General features: G+C 41.6%; 1 protein-coding gene across 1 annotated transcript in view; it reads left to right on the forward strand.

Annotated features, from left to right (window-relative positions):
• The window catches only part of NEK11 (NIMA related kinase 11), an 84184-nt gene that overhangs the window by 36261 nt on the left and 28077 nt on the right, over window positions 1-19846 (forward strand). The window contains exons 9-11 of the mRNA XM_044419162.1: window positions 5425-5544; window positions 6620-6713; window positions 7918-8056. Of these exons, the coding sequence (XP_044275097.1) occupies window positions 5425-5544; window positions 6620-6713; window positions 7918-8056 (353 nt within the window). The remainder of the gene's footprint in view (window positions 1-5424; window positions 5545-6619; window positions 6714-7917; window positions 8057-19846) is intronic.

Consider the following 19846-nt stretch of genomic DNA (forward strand, 5'->3'; position numbering starts at 1 on the left):
AATCAACAGCTGCTACATTACATTTCTGGGGAAATGACTCCTTTTCTCTTTATTCCTTGCCTGTCCTAACCAGAATTGCTTATATCTGCACAGTGCATTTCTGTAAATTTCCTCAAGTCTGTTTGAAGTCCTTAAAGAAAGAAAGCATTAACTAGCTTAGAAATATATGTAGCTCACTAGACTACAGGGAGATAGAATGGAGTATCAATCTACTTGCTAACCAGTGAGATGCTAGAGAGATTGCAGTGTGACAACAGGTAGCAGGTCAGCTGACTTGTCATCTTTTGCTTCCATTCTTCTCTTTTATATTCTACATAATGTGGAATTGGATTCTATTTACAGCAGCATAACTGGAAATAAAAGGAGGATAAGTTCAGCAGCATTGTTCACAAGCACTGAGGATCCTAATCTCCTGCTTAGGCCCGGAGTCCTTCTCCCTCCTTAATCCTGACACTTACAATCCTGTGCTGGTTTAGACAGAATAAAGATGTAAAATTCTCAGTGGGGTTATGCTGGGGTTGCAGTACTTTCTATAAAAACCTGCATAGAGTTGCACTCTAAGAGATATCAGAATTCTGCTTGGCTTGGAACTTTGCATCTATTTTAGTAGATAGGAGGCGGCATTATAGGCAATGTAGTCCAACCTCCTGCTTGATGCATGAAACCTAGAACCAGAGCTTCCCCTACAGATGGTTGTCTAGCCTTTACCTGAAACATTTCGGAGGCAAAGACCTATCCATGTGGACTTATGGGGCCAAATGTTCTTAGTTTCAGGATGAAAACTGTAGTGTGTGTTTTTACATAATTCTGTGAGCTGTACTGACTCCTAAGATTGTCCTAAACACAAGATTACCTCTATCCTAAAATGCAACAAACATCCTTCACATCCCAAATGTGTTCTGTGCATTGGTTATGTTTTTCACTGATTTCACTGGAATAGCTATCAATGTAAACATGCTTAAAACAACAGTGTATATATTATATTTTGATTCACTAAACAATTTAAGGCACAATACTATGGTAATGCCTTCAAGTCTCCAAGTGTGGAAAATAATGCTCATCCAGTGCAGCACAAAAAGAGCAGTAGGGACAATCTCCGCTTCCCACCCTGCCTTTTTGCTAAATAGACTTTTTTGATCACCCAGCTGGAGCATTTTGTTGGGGGAGGGGAGCAGGCTAGAGAGGCATTGCATAACTTGTATTTTGGCCTCTCTAGTCACTTTCTGCCCTCCCACATCAACCTCCCCTTTATTCTTCAGCAGGGTTGCTTTTCCAACTTCAGAAAACAGCCTGTGTAGTTCTTTTCATGCTGGCTCTTAAGGCAAGGCGGAGTGGAACACTATGACTGCTTGTATTTGGGAATCTTAAATACCCTATGGCCCCGCATATGCTGTATAGGATTGTTCCCTCTGGTACTCTGTCAACATATACACTTATTGCTTCTTTTCTTTAAAATACTGTTGAAATCAAATGCATCATGTAAGATTCCTGTTCTTTTTGGCAGGTATAATGTGGTAGGTATAATGTCTCTTTTCACTAGCTCAGAGCTCTCTTTCTAGATAATTGCAAAACTGTGCTAAGCATCTCTGTGTGACAAAGCTTAAAATGTTGACTTTATATTTTGCAAAATCTTCAGCAGGAAAGTCCTTTCTAAGAACAGATAACACAGGGAAGCACAGTGTTGTGCTTCAGTTGGATTAGATTTTCACAATGCTCAAGTGTTGCAAGTATAGTACATAATAAACCTAAAATTAATATCTGATAGGATCATTTGATGGTATCATTGTTCTTTCAATATATTTTCAGCCACTCTGAAAATATGCAGTTTTGTCAGAATAATTTTATTATACTGCAACAAGAATGCTTTTAAAAAGTAGCCCTGTCATCAGATATTTAGACTTTGCTTTTCTAAACTAGCCATTTCAGTGGGATGGAAATTTCTCCTGAAAACTGCTTACATTGTGTGAATATTGACCTTTTTCAATCTCATTCATACTACCTCCTTCTGTCTGCAGCTGCTCCTGCTGCTCCTTTAATGTCAATTTATTGCTTGGGAGATTCTTTCTTTTCTTTCTTTTTCCTGGTTTAGTCACATTGGTTATGCCACCTAATGAGCAATCAGGTAGTGAATGTGTGGATGTCATAACTTTACATAGCCAATCCTGCCTGGCTATATGATGATGTCACAAAGAAAAACTGAAATTTAAACAAATTTAAGCAAATATATTTTTGCAAGAAGTTTTGGAAAATGAACACAAATGTTCATAGAGTTCTTTTTGGTACAGTCAAAATTATGCTCAAGAAAACAGACCAATCTGGGTTCAGACTTAAATAATCTTAATAACTGACAAATGTAGGACCTTAGCTCATTATTTCAGACTGTGCTTGTCTCTGGATCCAGCCCTAGCTGAATATCCAGCTTTCGGAAGTGGCCAAGCACACTCTTGCATGGCATGAATATGTCAGATCTGGCTATGGTGACATCTTGTTTGGGCTACTGGGAGCACACTGTAAATGGGTCTGTCTTTGAAAAGCAGAAACTTTCACTAGTTTACAATACTGCAGCCAGATGGATGACTAGACCCATTTATACAGAACATGAGACTACAACAGCTTCACTGGCTACAGGTCTATTTCTGCTCACAATTCAAAGTGCTGGTTATGATTTTAGAAAGCCTACTCAACATGGGACCATTTTATCTACACTTCTGTATTTTTCCCTAACAAGCTGAATAGTTTTATGTTCCTCAGGAGTTGCTCTTTATTGTGTCCTGCCAACATCTGAAGGACATTTGCTGGGAACTCTAGAAAAGGCCTTTGTGGTGGCTGCTCTCAGTCTTTGTGTCAGGACTGGCCCAAGCACCTCAGTGGTTCTTACTGCTGTGGAGTCCTGGCCTGATTCAGAATAAGGCAGGGATGCTTTAGAATCCGGTATGGTAATGGAACACTCAAGGCTTCTGAACTTGGCACAGCTTGACTCTTGCATTGGTTCACAGGCTAGCATCCAGACTGCCCCAGATTCAGGCAAAGGTTTTATGTCAGCCCTCTGATTTATTGGCCGAGACTGTGGAAACAGAGGAATCTGAGGAAGAGGAAGAACTGGGGGTGTCACATCTGCATGAAACATCAAATCAAGAAGAAAGTGCAACAGTCAGTTCTTAATTTGACACTGAAAACTTGATTGGAAAGGATATGGAACATGGTACTCATGCTAAAGTTAGGAATGCAACTTAAAGCTCTGAAAACATGAGAGACAAAGATCATTTTGAGGAAATATGGTATATACTGTATTTATCCAGTACATTAAACAGTACAACAATAAAACCATCAGCAGCTTGTGACCACCTCTCAAACAAAATGTTAAGATAGAAACAGAGCAAGTGAGAAGCCTGGTTCCTTTAGCTTTGCCCCATTGGAATGCTTCCTGCCCTCCACTGCAGGGAAGAACATGCCACAGGCCTCTCTCCCCTCACATACCTATAAGCCACTAAAAGATCCCCTCAGAGTCTTCTCATCTTCAGGCTGAAAAGTCCCAGTTCGCTCAATCTCTCTTCATGTCATCCCTCCCAACTTGGCTACTATTCTTGTGCTGAACTGATTCTAACCTAGCTACGTCTCTCCTATAATGTGGAGCCCAGAACTGGATACAGTACTGCAGTTGTGGGTGCACCAGAGTCGTATACAGTGGTATCAACAACCCCCTAGATCTGGAAGCCACGTTTCTGGCCATACATCTAAGGATGGCATTTGCCTTCTTAACCATCATGTCACACTGCTGGTTCACGTTCACTCTGCTGTCAACAAGTACCCTGAGATCCCTTTCACAAGTGCTGCTCTCCAGCCACTTGTCCCCCATCCTGTACCTGTGACACCTGTTCCTGTGTCCCAAGGGCAAGACCTTGCACTTATTCACATAGAATGCCATCCTATTGTCCTCCGCCCACTGCCACAGCCTACCTAGATCCTTCTGGATCTGGATCACCTGCTCCTCGGTTGTGGTCACCACTCCCACTATGGTATCATCTGCAACAATTGACAACAGTGTTCAATAATCACAACATTCCAAAATCCAACTCATGAACTTCACTGTTGTTGGAACTTTTTTGGAACTTAACATGGAAACATGGCATATTTTAGGGGAGCAGGGAGATAGGAATTCATGTTACATAGTTTATATACTAGTACTTCTGTAATATATTTGAAAAAGTTACAACAACAAAATAAGAAGGAAAAATGCTTCATTTGGCATCCTCTGTGTTTATGAACTAAACCTTTCAGTTGAGAACAGTGATTAGAGAAGGCGTGTTAACAAGCCTACCTGGGTATTTATGGTAAGGCCCAGCAGCCTTACTGAGATCAACATTGCTCATGCTCGAAAATTCAAAATTTACCTTTGGATTTGATGCTGATTTGTAAATGTGTTGAAATTTACTTAATTGGTTGTTTTTATTGATTGCATTGTTGTTTTTCAGACCTTGTTTTAGTTTATCTTTCATTGTCATTTTATTGGATTTCATATTTTATTATTGTTAGCTGCCTTGAGTGGTCTTTCATTCTTAGGTGAGTGGAACACAAATTAAGAACTAAAACAAACAAGGTATTGTTGAGTGACAAGGAGACGGAATAATAAATGAGCATTTCTTACTCGTATGATATGGGTAATGCAGATGCTTCCTTCAGATCAGTGTTTCTGGAAAAATGTTGATAGTTTCCAAGTACTCAGAACAATTGATACATTATTGTGGTAGGATTCAGTGGAGCTGCAGTATTCTCAGATAGGATGGAGGCAGAAGATTTTTTTAGAATGAAGACTTTTCAAAAGAGACGTCTTTTTTGGGTAAAGAGCCCTGACACATCTAATACTAACTCTCACATTGAGGATTTACTAATGTCTGTATTATATCCTTAAAAGCAATTAGCAAATACTGCAGTATGCACTTCATAGTCAATAGGTTTCACTTTAAATGCAGGCTAGAATGTTTCTTTGTGGTATTCTGGATAATGAGGTCAGATAAGCTCATGTAATCAACATGCCTTTTAATTTCTAATGTTATTATTAAAGCACCAAGAGCATCCCTTTGTTCTTTTTCAAGGAAATAATTAATATGATCCATGTCAACTGAAGTGAGTTCAAAGGTCATAGTGTACATAATTCAATTATAAATGAAGTATGGAATTAAAAGTTAATGAAAGTAGAATTTTCTCTTATGTTAATGTTCTGGGCATTTTAATTGCATCTTTCCAGCTGTTGAGATTTTTCTTTATTCTGTTGATGAACAGGTTTCATTTTTTTATATTTCATTATAAATAGAAGTATACTTAAGGGGAAATGAAATTTGGTTCCTGACCTGTATATTTGTATTTTTCCAAGGAAGTGCAACGGTCCACTAGTATCTCACCTGTTTTTTCTGTCTTGATGTTTAGGCAGAAAAAGATACACCTCCAAACTCTAAAAGCCCTATCTGAAGTGCAAAAAATGACACCACGTGAACGAATGAGGCTGCGGAAATTACATATTGCTGATGAAGCAGGACAGAAGTTAAAGTAAAAAGCAAAATATTACATTTAGCCTCTAAATGATGATGTGTATGTTCACATAAAAAACACTGAACTTGTTTCCAGAAAGGACTAGTTTGCTGTCTTCAGTATCATATCATCCTTTCCTAATGGCTATGAGCACAGAGAATGGGTATTTTAGGCATACCTGGAAGCACAGAAAAGAGTCCAATTTTACATTCTGTTTCTGGAGGACTGGAATGCAGAGGTCAAGCAAAGCATTGTCCAACTTCCGGTGCTAAATTTTCTTAAGGTTTCTTTGGTATTTCTGATCTTCTGACACCCTGACCAGTTATTGGAGTGATCATTTGTTTGCTCTTATAGCAACATTATTTGCCACCTTTGTCAAACTACGATGTTGCTAAATTGTGCTTTTATTCTCTGCCTCCATCTAAACCAAGGTTTCTTCTTACACCCAAAGTATATTAGGTTATTAGTTTACTTTTTTAATAATGCAAAGAAGTTGAATTTGTGGTAGAAGGGAAAAAATAGAACTTTTGTGCATAAGAATTTATTAGTGTCTTCTTAGAACTTACTCAAAGCCTACTCTGTTAAGAAGTATTTACTTGGGGTAGAATCCTAAGAAGAGCTTGCAATGGAAGGGAATTTTCCCTCCCTCTTAATTCTCTCTTTCACTCTCAGCAGCCTCCTGCAACACAGCTCACCCTTCACAGAAGGTTCTCCCAACCCTCATGAGAAGAGATACAAGCATCCCCCGTTCACCAGATCCCTTCAGTTCTTATTGTCCATCCCTTTATCATTTTGTCTGGGTATAATGAATTGCTTATGACTAACAGAATTAGTAATGCACATTTGTCATGCCAAACCAAGAACTCATTTCAGTTTATGTTAAGTATATGAAGGCAATCAGATTGTGCAAGTTTTTCCATTCCATTGAAGTGGCAAAGTATCAAGTCCTGTGGTTGAAAATACAACCTTCGTACAAAGAAGAAGCATTTATTCCTTATAGCAATTGTATTTCAATTGCTTGCATGACAAATGCTAAAGGATGTCACTTCAAATTACATATCCTATTTACCATTTATACTGTCTTTCTTTTCAGACAGCTGGCGGAAGAAAAATATCAAGAAAATCTCAAAAGAATGCAAGAGCTTAGATCCCGTAACTTTCACCAAGTTAATATAGATGTACTTCATGTAAGGACAGATTCTATCCCTTGTTTTTCTAAAATCCAGACAGTCAACTTTTACACTATTTCCCATCTCTGTCTAAAGTTGCCTTATGTTTCTACATTCTACTGTATAACAAAGTATCCAGTAGTCCAAGCAGTAAGCTGGAGATTGGAACAGAACTCCAAGCAATGTACCCCTGAAATTTAAAACTATGCCCAGCAGAAGAAGGGTAAACAGAAAACTTGCACTAGCCTTGTCAGTATCTTTATGATATGTGGACAGAATTGTTCATCTTTCTATTCTTTGGTCTTGTTCATGTGCACTGTCTGCTTTGTACCTAGTCTACAGGGTTTTTTACTAGGTATCATGCAGGTTCACAAAACCCAGAATATTTTGTGTTCCTTTAAAATATCTGCCAAGCCTAAGACTTGTAGAGCACATTTCTTCTTGCACTACGAGAAACTATAGCCAGAAGTAGGATCAAATGGCTCATGAATGTTTCTTGCTGTACACAGATTTTTGCATATAGTGTGGAGTGTTCCACTCTAGTGCACCCTGTGATTCTGAGGTCATTGTATGAAAGGATAATTCTCTTCTACTTTCTTCTGTATAGAAGAACTTTGGTTATGAATCAGCTGAAGTTCTTCCTTACCCTTATTCACAGAGTTAGATTATCCTGAGGATAATGGCTTTGTAAATATGTAATAAATAAGAGCTTGTTGGTGCCTGTGGGTACCAGATTGCATATATGAAACCAGTAAGCATTGTGATTATGCATGGGATAAAGAAGGGTTAAAGCAGGCCGTGGGTTGTTTTACCCTCACATAAGCCACACACTCTTGGTTCACCTGACATGACAGACCCTGCCCTGTGGGGGTTGCATGTTCAAAATGGAGACCACAGCTGCTTGTGTCGTCCAAACAGCCCCAGCATATTTCTCCCTAAATGAATGCTTATTTTCCTTTAAGCAGTCTTCCAAGGAAATGATACATGTTCGTTTATTGCTGATCAACAAAATTGGGTTTTATGAAGTCAATAATTTTTCCAAGTTCATTGGTTTGCTTCCTATAATACACTGTGATGAGAGCTAGATTTAATATGTGATTTACAACCATGTAACAGTTCTTATTAAAACAATATTAGAAGATTCCAGTTGTATCCTAGTTAGAATATGTCATGTTGCAACTATGTTATGATCTAACTGCTTGTCTTTATTGCTTCAAATAAGGAATCTGATTCTCAGACTGAAGAACATCTGATTAAGTCTCAAGCAGTCACCACATTGGACTATCTATCCATAGGGCCCAGTGACCAAAGAGGCAGTGATACAGCAGGCGGACTTAGTATGTCTGATCCAGTGGAAAATAGTAAGTTTGATATTGTATGCTGAATTAGTTTTCTGTTTTGTAAAAATCTGATGAGAAATAAAGAAATTCTGGTAGAAAAATATACTGTCTGTGTTAGAAAAAAATGAAAACTTGATTTTAAAATGATTGCAGTCAAAACGCATGTGCTCCATACAATATTCTGTATTATCTTTGCATCCAGCCTCCTTCAGGGCAATTAGTTGGGCTGGGAGTGTTTGTCCCCTTCCTCTGCAGGCTGTATGTTTTGGAAGGTTTCTGTCAGTGCAGCAGCCTCTGAAGAGAACCATCTCATTTGTTGGAAACATGAACTGGAGACTTCCAGGGAGGTCCTGTCACCTCCAGGAAGTTTAGTCTGAGTCTGCTTTCTTAGCCTCAGAGGCAAGGCCTTCCTCAGAGCTAGCTGGTTTTCTTCACTTGCAGAGAATGTACTGGCAAGTAAAGAATTTCTGTTTCTATTTCTATTCATTTCTGTTGATTTGGGGAATGGGATGGAGGATTTAATTTCTCACCCTAGCTTGTTTTTAGATGATTAACTGTGATTTTAGTGTTAGCTACATTTAATAGGTTGGTAAAGCATTTAAATGTAAAGGTAATGCTTTAAATGTACAGGCTTACTGCCTGTAATATTAGTCCATTCAGGACTGTGTCCATGGATAGCCTTATCCTTTCGGTAAACCCTTTGGGTAGAATATCACTACAGTTTGTTACTACTTATTTTATCTAGAAATAAAATGCCTCATCAAACAGCAGTTTGACTTGCTAGTGAAATGTGGTAGAGGTAGGATCCATGTAAACAGGGATCAAACACAATATTTTTAGTTTCCAAATGACACAGTCCGGCTCTGGGGATGACCTCAGCTTGTGCAGATTCCTGCTAGTCAGTGTTGATGATGTGATTTGCTTGGATTCCCTGCTCCTCTCATTTTAGGTTCTTGTGGAAAAGGCACCTTCCTCTCCCTGAAGCTCTCTTCAGGCTCCTCATTTCATGATACAGTGATGAACTGGGAGATCAGAAAGCTGCTCCCTGGGTGAGCCTTATCAGAGAGCTAGAGGTTGCTCGCATATTCCAAATGGTAGTGCTTTAACAAACTATCATGAATGTTCACAGTCAGTTACTTGTGAAACATGTGTAGTATGCAGAGTGTACAAGTGGGTGGATCTATACCATTATGGCTCATGATCTAGACACAGTAAAAAGGGGAAAGGAGATGGGGGAAGTAAAAAAGAAATAATCAGTTACTAGCTCTTTTTCCTCTAAGGGAACCTTTGAAATAGTTTTCATGTCTCCAGGAAACCCTGCATTTATTTTCTGCATAATTATTATTATACATCAGCAGCAGCATTATTGTCATTAACCCCTGAGTGCACATGCACTCAGAATTACCATGAAATTTAATTTTATTTATATTAGTGTTGTTATCTCTTTTATTAATATGCCATGCCACCCCATTTCTTACCTCTTCAACTCAGTGGCCAACATCCATCTGTAAATTGTGCAGAGTGTGTGTGATGAAAGGAGATTGTGAAATAAATGCTGTTGTTGGTAGTTTAATGCTGGCCACTTGGAATGACCACCACACTGCTCCCCACAAGACTGAGGTGGATGCACTTCTCACCCTGGCCCCTTTCCTCATGAATGGGGATTCTCCCTGGGCAACCTCCCGTCTCCTAGGCAACTGGAGCAAGCGGAAGGGCTCCTCATGTGTCTGTTTTATAAACACACACACATGAATGTGAAAGTACAATGTTTATATTTCTAAGATGGGAACCCCCAGAGACCTTTAGTAGAACCCTAGAATTCCAGGGAACCTTTGGTTAAGAAAGGCTATACTGGGTGCTTAGCAAAGTGCAAATCTGTGCCTGCCTGTTTTCAAAGGAAAGCGAGCTTTGACAAATAGGTATCAAAGCTCTAGGTCCCTTTGAAAAGGAGGTTTAGAGTGCAGCCTGGGGGGGTTGGGATTGAAACATACAGAGATGGGATGTTCTTTAATCCACCATTATGTAAAAATCCATATGGCAGTGAATCACACATGAATATATGTCCTATTGCTCCAAGATCCATCTGACCTAGCATTCTGTTTCTCAAATGCTGAATATGGACCCTCCTGCTGTTTGTCTGCAGCACCTGGAAATTAGAGATGCCTCTCACCAATATAGTCTGTAGTCATTTATAGGCATCTTCTTCCATAAGCATTATTTTCATTTCAAATGAACTTTCCTTCCCTGTAAAGAATCAATGTCAGATTTATCCTACATACCTATGCATTGCTTAAAGATAACACTCTATAATTAGACTTGATAGCAAACCCTGTTTTCCCTTTGCTGTCCATCCCATCTAAGTAAAGCCCGCTTGTTTCTCATGGCATAGTGCAAGAAGTGGGAGCAAAAGCCTCAAAAGGCAATAGAACATGCAAAGTAATACCTTTCTTGCTCCACAGCCTTCTGCTGAAGAAACAATCTGTTGTGCATATAGATTAATATATGCTAATAGAAAAACTAGAATATTTTTTAAATGAGAGTAAGTTTCTATTAGCTGTGGATGAGTTCATTCCTTCAGATGACTTATGGAGATTTATTCTTTTCACATATGAATGACGAGAACTGCTGAACAAGCTGGGGCCCCTGAGACTGAAACCAAGGCAAAGCATGACTGTCAAATCCAGCTGTTCAGCTATCTGTTGCTAAGCAAGAGTGCTTTGTGACTGCCAGCTCACCTTGACATGCTGTCATTTCTTTCTGTTTACTTCAGTAGCTTTGTGCACATATTTTACACAAAGCCAGCATCCTGGCTGGGCAAAGAGCTTAGAATGTGCTTGAAGAGAGAGCAAAATGAACTTTTAGTTTGCAGGAATCATCTTGACAAATTCAGTTGCAGGTGTGTTGAATTTTGAAGGCTTTGAAAGTGTGTAATCTCTCAAGCATGAGAGAAAGTTTTTAAGGCAGTTGCAACAAAGCTTGACTGGCTTTGGTTCAGCAAATGCCACCACACACAGGGAGCCCTCCCCACCATGTGGTTACTGAAAATGGCTGAAATGGATCTCTACTGAACACAATCGCTTTCACTATGGAACAGCTATTACTAAGATATGGGCCCCTCCATGCTGCATGTTCTCAAGCCAAGCACTGCTAGAATGGTAGAGAAAGTTGCCCTTTCTTTATGGCTGCAATTATCCATTTGTGCCTGTTGAAGACTATTATGTCTTCTAGAGCACCATTAAAATAAGCTGATGAGGAATGTCCACCCTGGGTCATAGGCAGCTGGTGTCTATGGCTAGAACACCAGGACCAGAGGTTTTGGAGAAGAATGGCAAGAGGTTCAGAGGGAAAGGCAACATACAGACACAAATGCAGCCCCCACAAATGCCCATGTGTACTGTGCTGTATGGTTATAAGGATCCAATCCTTGCAAGCACATACAGGTCTGATCCTGGTCCTGCAGGCATTTGCAGGATGAACCATGCTGCCCTTCACATTCACATCATCTGAAGGAACTGTGTCCTGCTTCAGTTTCTGACAAGGGGAATGTAAGTGCCTTTTCCTGTGCCCTTTTCTGTGAGCTACTGGGCAACATTCTCAAGTAACTACGAATTCATCTGTGGATTTCTTATTCATGCTGGTTTCCCAGAGATTGCTCCTTTCCATAGGATAGGAAGATATACGTGGAATGTGTAACAGTGTATACATCCTCAGCTTCATGGCCTCCCTGCAAGATTGAGCTTATCAGTTTTGCAGAGGCTGGGATGCATCATTTTTCCTTCTGTGCAGAACAACATAGTTGACGTCATTTGTTCTAGTTGGGCTCCTATGCATTTTGAAACCAGTATGCTTCTCCATGCTGGTCCTGGCTGCACCTGTTGTATAACTGCCTGTTAAGCAGCTTTCAAAGACATTAAAGTATTGCTGGTACAAAAAAAGTCACAAACCCAGAGAAGGACAGCAGGATAGCTGCAGTAGGTAGGCAAAAATGAGGAAAAAGAAGTTTCGTGTATTGCGGCTCTATTCTAAAAGTCAAAACGTGTTACTGATGGCATGGGACTTTCTTGCCATGTTCAAAAGCTATGTTTTTAGAAGGTATGGCATAAGGAGGGGAAACTTTACCAATTTACTCACTACATGTTGTGCTGTGCTGATATTTTAATAAAATAATAAATACAATAGGTCCCTAACATTTTAATTTGTGAGCTCATTGAACTGTTATTTCAGTTTTCATTAAAATGACTCATCAGTGACAAAATGGATTTTGGGATGAAAATTTAAAACCATATTCTCTTACATTTTGCTTGGTGAGCTGACTTATATTCATATCGATTTCACAACTGAAAAGACAAAGTAAACAAAAGAGGGACAATGCAAACCATATGTATGGAATATTATCATTGGTACTGATGTCCCTACATATCTTACAGAATGCTAAGGTTTGTGTCAATGCTCCTCCGAAGAAAGTATGCCAAACTGCTCAGATAGCCCTTGCACTATATAGTTCAGGAGGTGATTGCCTATGAAATCTACCTTTCTCCAGTCTCCTTCATTTAAAAAGCAAGTATCCAAGAAGAGTCAGGAGGTGTCTGCAGTGTATCAGGATGCTACAGTAAAGAGCACCGAAGCAACACCAAATACCACCGATTATCCCTGGGGGGCTTCTGACATATCTTGGAGCTCTGGCTCTTATTAATGTGCTGCTCCACTTGACATTCACAAATGGCAAGAAATTCTCTCAGACCTGAATAAGCAATGGAGGCAGGAATTTCCTATTTGTTTGCAGGTACTTTCATAACTATAGTATTTAAATTATGAAGGGGGAAGAAAGGAAGCAGAAGGGAAGCAAAAGATAATTCCCTTATCTTTTGGTGTCACTACCCCTTGCCTCCTGTTTTCAGAAGTCTAGTGGGGGCATGATTTGACTAAAAGTGGGGCGAGCCTGTGAGTGGAGCTTATGGATATTAAACGTACCTGCATTCCCCTCTGTAATTTCAGACCTACGTAAATATACTTGCCCTTTTCACAAAGTTTTAGGAACTCTGCCAGATCACTGATTTAAGCTTCTTTTCTGTTTAAGAAGTTTCATTTCTCTCCTTTGACAGTCACTGATCTTCAGTACCACAAACTGTTCCTGTTGTTGATGTATACTCCACTGATTATAATACTCAGAACTCATTATTTTAATAAAATTTGTAATATGTTACATCTGATAAGCCCCTGAGTTTATTATAATATCAAAATAGCAGAAGTGCATTAGAATAATTGAATATATTATTTTAATATTTCCCATGCTAATTTTGACACGTACTTATCTTTCATTGCTGAAAAAATTCAGCTTAGTGTCATACAGGAAACATGTAGATCTACAATGGAGAGATATGAACCCTCATGCGTTTTCTTTAGCCCTTAAATGTTACGCTACCAAAGATGATATTGCATTAACTTCAGTGTGGCTATATTCCATATTCTGTGTTTTCTTGCTTTGTGTTCTACTAGCATAATTCTACTAGTAATATAGAACAGAGGCGGAGAAACATGTAATTTGATATAATGGAGTGATTCTGGGGATTATGCTAGACAGGAGATGTGTAGGGATGGTTTTTTGGTGACCTCTCTGTATTGTATTCTACCCTGAAGTGCATAGGAAAAGCATCATGATAATAAATCATACATGGCCATTGGTGAGGTAGTGTCATTCATTAGGATTACACTAGAGTTCAAACTTATTTTAAGAAATATACATAGTGTGTACCTTTCATACTCTAAGATGGTTATCTCTACCCTTGATTTCTGCATTAGGTTAGCTCAGATTTCATCAATAACTTGTAGAAGTACTGAAACACATGATTTGTTTTTGTTTCACTATTCATTTTGCTAAAGCAAAACTATGGAATAAACAAACAAATAGCACAGAGCATATTGATGAACTATTTTTGTGAAATGAACTCAGTAAACTATTATGGGAAAGCAAAAGATGAAGGAACGCATGAATGTTAAAACACCTTCTGTTTTATGTTACATGTACATACTGTTACATGTACAATAGCATTCTGCTGTTCTGTCCCTGCTGCACTTTTTCTAAATTTGCTGATTGACTGTCCTTAACTTCATACAGTTATGACTGGTGCAACCTATATTCATCTCTGTTTCAGGCCTCTTCTGAAATAACATTTGTTTCCATAGCAGTACTTTTCAAATAATTATCATGCATATGCATGCAGGAAAAGCATTCTGGCACAGTTGATCACCCCGTACATTCTGCAGCCTCTTACTTCCAGTCCAGCTGGGATAGGTGGTCAGAAAATGCAGCTACCAGTATTTCAATCAGTGAAACAATTTAGAGGTTCATTGCTTACCTTGGGTTTAGGTTTGGGATTTTTTTGGGAGGGTGATGTAATTGGAAGCTTATTTGCCTCAATATTAGTTATTTACAAAGTATGAGCTTACTATAACTGGAAGGACACAGCTTAACACTCCAGCAGATGCTACAAAATGTGCTACATATAAATCAGGTTGTCTATAGAAACAGCCTGCATCCCAAGGTTCTCCAGGTGAATTTTTTGGTTTCTCTTCATCTTGGTCTGAATCAAATGGCAGTCCTGAGAACATACAAGGTCCCATGCTGAATCAGGCCAAAGCTCTAGCTTTCTCAGCATTCTGTTCCCACAGTAGCCAACAAATGCTCTTCGGAAGTATACAAAGAAGAGAGGACCCCCACTGGTATTTTTCTGTTCATGTTCTCTAGTGGCTGGTATAGAGAGGCATATTGCTTCTTTATACTGGAGGTAATAGGTAGCCATTGTTGTCGTTGATAACCTTATCCTCCAAGAATTCATCTATTCCAGGGGTCCACAAAGTTTTTCTAAAGGAGGCCAGTTGACAGGTGCCAGCGGTGGGCGTGGGCCAGTGAGGGGGCAGGGTGCACATGAGGCGGGGATGGGGCGGTGCATGGGGTGAAGCACCGGCTTGCTCATGAGGAGATCGGGTCCAAAACGACCTCCTCATGAGCAAGCTGCTGCCAGGTGCGCGCACGGCAAGGCGCCGGCTTGCTTGTGAGGAGATCATTTTCTCCAAGCTAGTCCAAAACAACCTCCTTGCAAGCAAGCTGTGTGCCTGCACATGCCCAGCAAATGCAAAACCTGTTGGGTAGGCTGGTTAAATGGGCATGGTGGGCCGAATCCAGCCCATGGGCCTTAGTTTGAGGACCCATGATCTAATCCTTTAAAGCCAAACAAATTGGTAGCTATTGCTGCATCTTGTGGTAGTGAATAGCCTGCTGAATCTGAATCTTAATTCAGATTCTGTGGATGAACCCAGGTTAATTATTATGAAAGAGGGAGAAAAACTTCTCTCTGTTCACTTCTGTACTCCATGCATAATTATGTATACATCTATCATGCCCTCCAACCCATGATGTAAGGAGTTGTTGGTTCTTCGTCGTGGCCTCTGTGCATCACACATATGGGTGCTGTGCCTGTGCAGTGCCTTTGGCCAGAAGATTGCTAGCTAATGGTTTTTGGCGGGAAGCTCTGCTCCTCCTCCCCCCGCGGCCTATAAAGAGCGAAGCGTCCACCATTTTGTTCAGTCTTTGCGACCGCCGTTCACTGTGCCTCGTGCCGCTTTCGACTTTCGCTCTGACCGTTACTCGTTAGCCTTTTCTTCTCGATTGTTCCAGTTCTATAGTTCCTGTAGTTTTTTCTCTATCATTCTACCTTCTTTCAATCTATAAAAATAAACACAAAAACCAAAAATATATACTTACCCTCTGCACTATCTCTCTCTTCTTCCTTTTTCTGCGATGGTGCAGCGAGCAAATGCGCGGAGTGCGGGTCAAAAATGTCACCAACCACCCGCATGACCTATGCCTCCTCTGTTTGGGCGAGTGCCGTAAGACTGATAAATGTGCCCACTGCCTGGCCTTCTCCAAGCAGGCCAGGAAGAATCGCGAGAACCGCCTCCGGAGGCTCCTTTGGGATCAGGCTCTCATGCAGTCCGATCTACTGCTTTCTGCTCCAAAGCCTGGCTCCGCTTCAGTGGCTCCATCTTCACGCCCTTCGAACGAAGGCGCGTCTGCTACGGTGGCTCCCTCTGCTTCCCCCAAAAATAAACATGAGAAGCAGAAGCATGCCGAACCCAAGAAGTTGGCAGGCCATAAGAAGGCCAGGAAGGAGAAAGTCTCCAAGCTTTCCAAAAAACTGAAGGACTCGGAGCGTCCTCGTCACCAGGATTCGGATTCGATGGCCCCCTCGGTACTGGCGGCACTCACGGTACCGACTCCACCCGACCCGGTTCTTCAGGAGGCTATGCGGGTTACCCCTCAAGGGTCCCTGAGCTGCGTGGCCGACCTTCACTCTGGGCCCCTTCCAACTCTGCAAAGGGGCTCGATTTCTGATGGGGAAATTCAGGACTCTCCCCCTAGGGCTTGGTCACCTACACCCATGCCCGCGGCCACTATGGAGGCGGATGTAGGGATGTCCCTGCCTGGGAGCTGGAGGAGCCGCTCCGTGGTGCGACATTCGGAGGGATGGCGTTGCTCCTATTACAACACCTGGGGTGATCCGCTCTCCATAGGATAGTATCCCGCTCCTAGGGGTCGGTCCTCTCCACCATCCCGTGACTGACCACGTCCCTTGGACCCGAGATGTGCATCTCCACGATCCCCTCGGGATGGAAGCAGCCGCTCTTTTTCTCCGGCGGAGGCTTCGTCATCGGCTCCACCATACTACGGTGCCGATTCCGATGATTCAGAGGTCGATTCAACCTCCCCAGACGTCGCCGTGACATCCCAGGGTCCTATGTCACCGGACGAATCTCACGTCTCCTTCGTGGAGCTGATGTCCAGACCCTCGACATCGACGCTGTCCAGCGTCCGGGACCGACAACGGACAAGTTCTACGTCATCATCCGTGGAGAGCAGTCGACATTGATCATCCTGCCGCTCATAACCACTCTTCGGCAAGCGATGACGCAGCCCTGGGACTTGCCCTCTCACCCTCAACCCACGTCCAGGAGGTACGAATCTATATACCGGGTTCGGGAGAAGGACATCCCCTTCCTCCTCCGCCACCCCAAGCCGAACTCGGTCGTAGTGGAGTTCTCCCAGGGCAGAGAGGCAAGAGGGCACACGGCACCACAAGATAAGGAGAGCCGAAAGATCAACTCCCTGGCTAGGCGAGTCTACGCTGCTTCAGGCCTGGGGCTGCAGATCTCAAATTACGAGGCGATGTTGGCAAGGTACCAGTACTTCATCATACAGCGCCTCCACAACGTCGCCTCGACCCTCCTGGACCACCAGGGTGACCTGGCTAAGGTCCTTATCAAGGAGGCAATGCACATCGCTGTTCAGCAGTTGTCCACGGCCAGGCACCACGTGGACACAGACTCAAGGGCCTTGGTCGGTGCCGTTTCACTCCGGAGACACGCCTGGCTTAGAAACTGCAACTTTCCGGAGGAAACCAAGCTCCGTATAGAGGAAATGCCCTTTGACGGGTCTGGACTTTTCCACTCCCGCACTGACCACAAACTAAAAAAGCTGCACGAATCCCGGATGACGGCACGCAGGATGGAGATACAGACCCAGACCAGATGTAAGTGGTCATGGAATCGCCCATCTTACAGGCAGTCCTACCAGCCAAGACAACAACCCCAGCTCCATCAGCAGCAGCGCCGCCGTCCACAGCCCCAACAACGCTATCAACAAGGCCACCGCCATTTCGATGACAGGAGGCAGCGTTGACGGGACTGGCGAACCATTCCTCCAATTTCTTCTATACCCACCCCCCTCTCATCAGGGGATTGTCTCCGAAGCCGACTCCCCATTTGGGAGTCCCTCACATCTGATCGGTGGGTATTGTCCATCGTTCAGCACGGCTATCGGATAGAATTTGACATCATCCTCCATCGAGTCCGATCCGGTTTACATCATGTTCGCCAGTATTGCTCGACGAAATATATCAGCTTCTTTATAAAGGAGCGATTCGTTAAGTATTCCCTTTTTTCTGGTACCGACCCTCTCTTTTCCCTACCTCTAATTACAAATTTTTCCACGAGGGGGCGCACGTTTGGTTGTCAAAGACTGAACAAAATGGCGGATGCTCCGATCTTTATAGGCTGCGGGGGGAGGGGGAGCAGAGCTTCCCGCCAAAAACCATTAGCTGGCAATCTTCCGGCCAAAGGCACTGCACAAGTGCAGCACCCATATGTGTGACTGTACAGATGGCCACTCGAAGAACATCAGTTACAGGTAAGCAACCTGCTTTATTTTTTGCCATAATACACATCATGCTATAGTTGCTTCTATTAATCACTTTTGCCAAATATTCATTTACATTCAACCATGTTTGCATGTATTGAGCCACTCCATTCTCCCCAGTTTAGGAAGCTCCCTTTGGCGCTCCTCATTATCCCATTTTGTTTTTACCAAATAATTTGATACCATCAGAAAACTTGGCCATGTCACTGCTCACTCCTAGCTCCAGATCATTTGTGAACAAGTTAAAAAGTATGTGTCCCAATATCGATCCTTTGGGGATCTACTATTTTCAACTCGACATTGCAGGAACTATCTATTTATTCTTACTCCGCTTACAGTTTTTAAGTCACTTATTGATCCATGAGACATTCTCTTCTCTTAGTCCAAGACTGCTAAGTCTGTTCAGAAGACCTTGATGTGGAACGTTGCAAAAGTCTAAGTAATATTTACTGGTTCACCCCATACACATTTTTGCCAAAACTCTCAAAGATATCACAACACATGATCTACATTGGCAGAAGAGATATTGATTCTTCTTCAAAATGTATACTTCAAAGATGCTTGGTAATTTCTTCTTTGAAAATGCTTTCCATCTATTTATCTGGAAGATATCTTAAACAAACTGGCTTGTAATTTCTGGAATCCCCCCCAGGTTCCCTTTCTTAAAGTTGGCTTTAGATTAGCCACCTTCCACAGAAGTATGGTCCTTCCCCATGACCTGCCTCCCTTTTCAAAATGTCTACAATTATTTTCTAATAATGAAATCCCGTGCAATAGAAACACTGAGATATGTTTTCAAATGCTAGGCAAAGGTAATTTCCAGAAAAGCACAAGCTCCATTTTAGCCAAACAGGACCCCTAATTCCAGCAAATATTTGGCATGCTAACTCAAGCAATTTTATATGCCTGCAGCAGAAGCTGTGTGACTATCAATGTTTCCCACATTCAGCAAAGCCTTTGGATATTTCAAAAGGAAGACAGGAATGGAAAAGCCTGCCCTGTTCTCTGTTTAATGTCAGCAAATCATCTCCTTATGTGCTAAAGTGATCTCATGCAAACCTTCAAAAGCTTTCAACAGTAGAAATAAAGCTTCAAATTATATTTAGCATTTTATTCATCATCATCATTCTTATTATTACATTTCTATACTGTGCATAGCTGAACCTCTCTGAGTAGTTCACATTTTAAGTCACCCATCCAGATTTCAACCAGGCTCAACCCTGCTTCGCTTCCAATATTAGACAGGATCAGACACTTCAGGCTGTTATGGGAGCTTCTTGTTTATCCTTCTCTTCAGCAGATAGGGCTCCCTGAGTGGCCTGTACAAGGTCAATAAGAACAATATGTCATGAAAACATATTTGGAGTATTTGTTTTCCTTCTTTATACTGTATTTGGAGAGGCAGCAACTGTGGCAAAGATAGTACCTCTTTTACAAGACAGTTGGTTTCTACTGGCCTCCATGAGGAGGGACACAGGCCTAGCTTAGTGAGCAGCAGCAGGTAGAGAAAATAGTGAAGGCTCTTCTCATTAGCTATTTCTTATTTCTTGTTTATTTAT

The sequence above is a fragment of the Varanus komodoensis genome, unplaced genomic scaffold, assembly GCF_004798865.1.
Source record: "Varanus komodoensis strain SLA01 unplaced genomic scaffold, ASM479886v1 scaffold10, whole genome shotgun sequence".
Taxonomy (NCBI): Eukaryota; Metazoa; Chordata; class Lepidosauria; order Squamata; family Varanidae; genus Varanus; species Varanus komodoensis.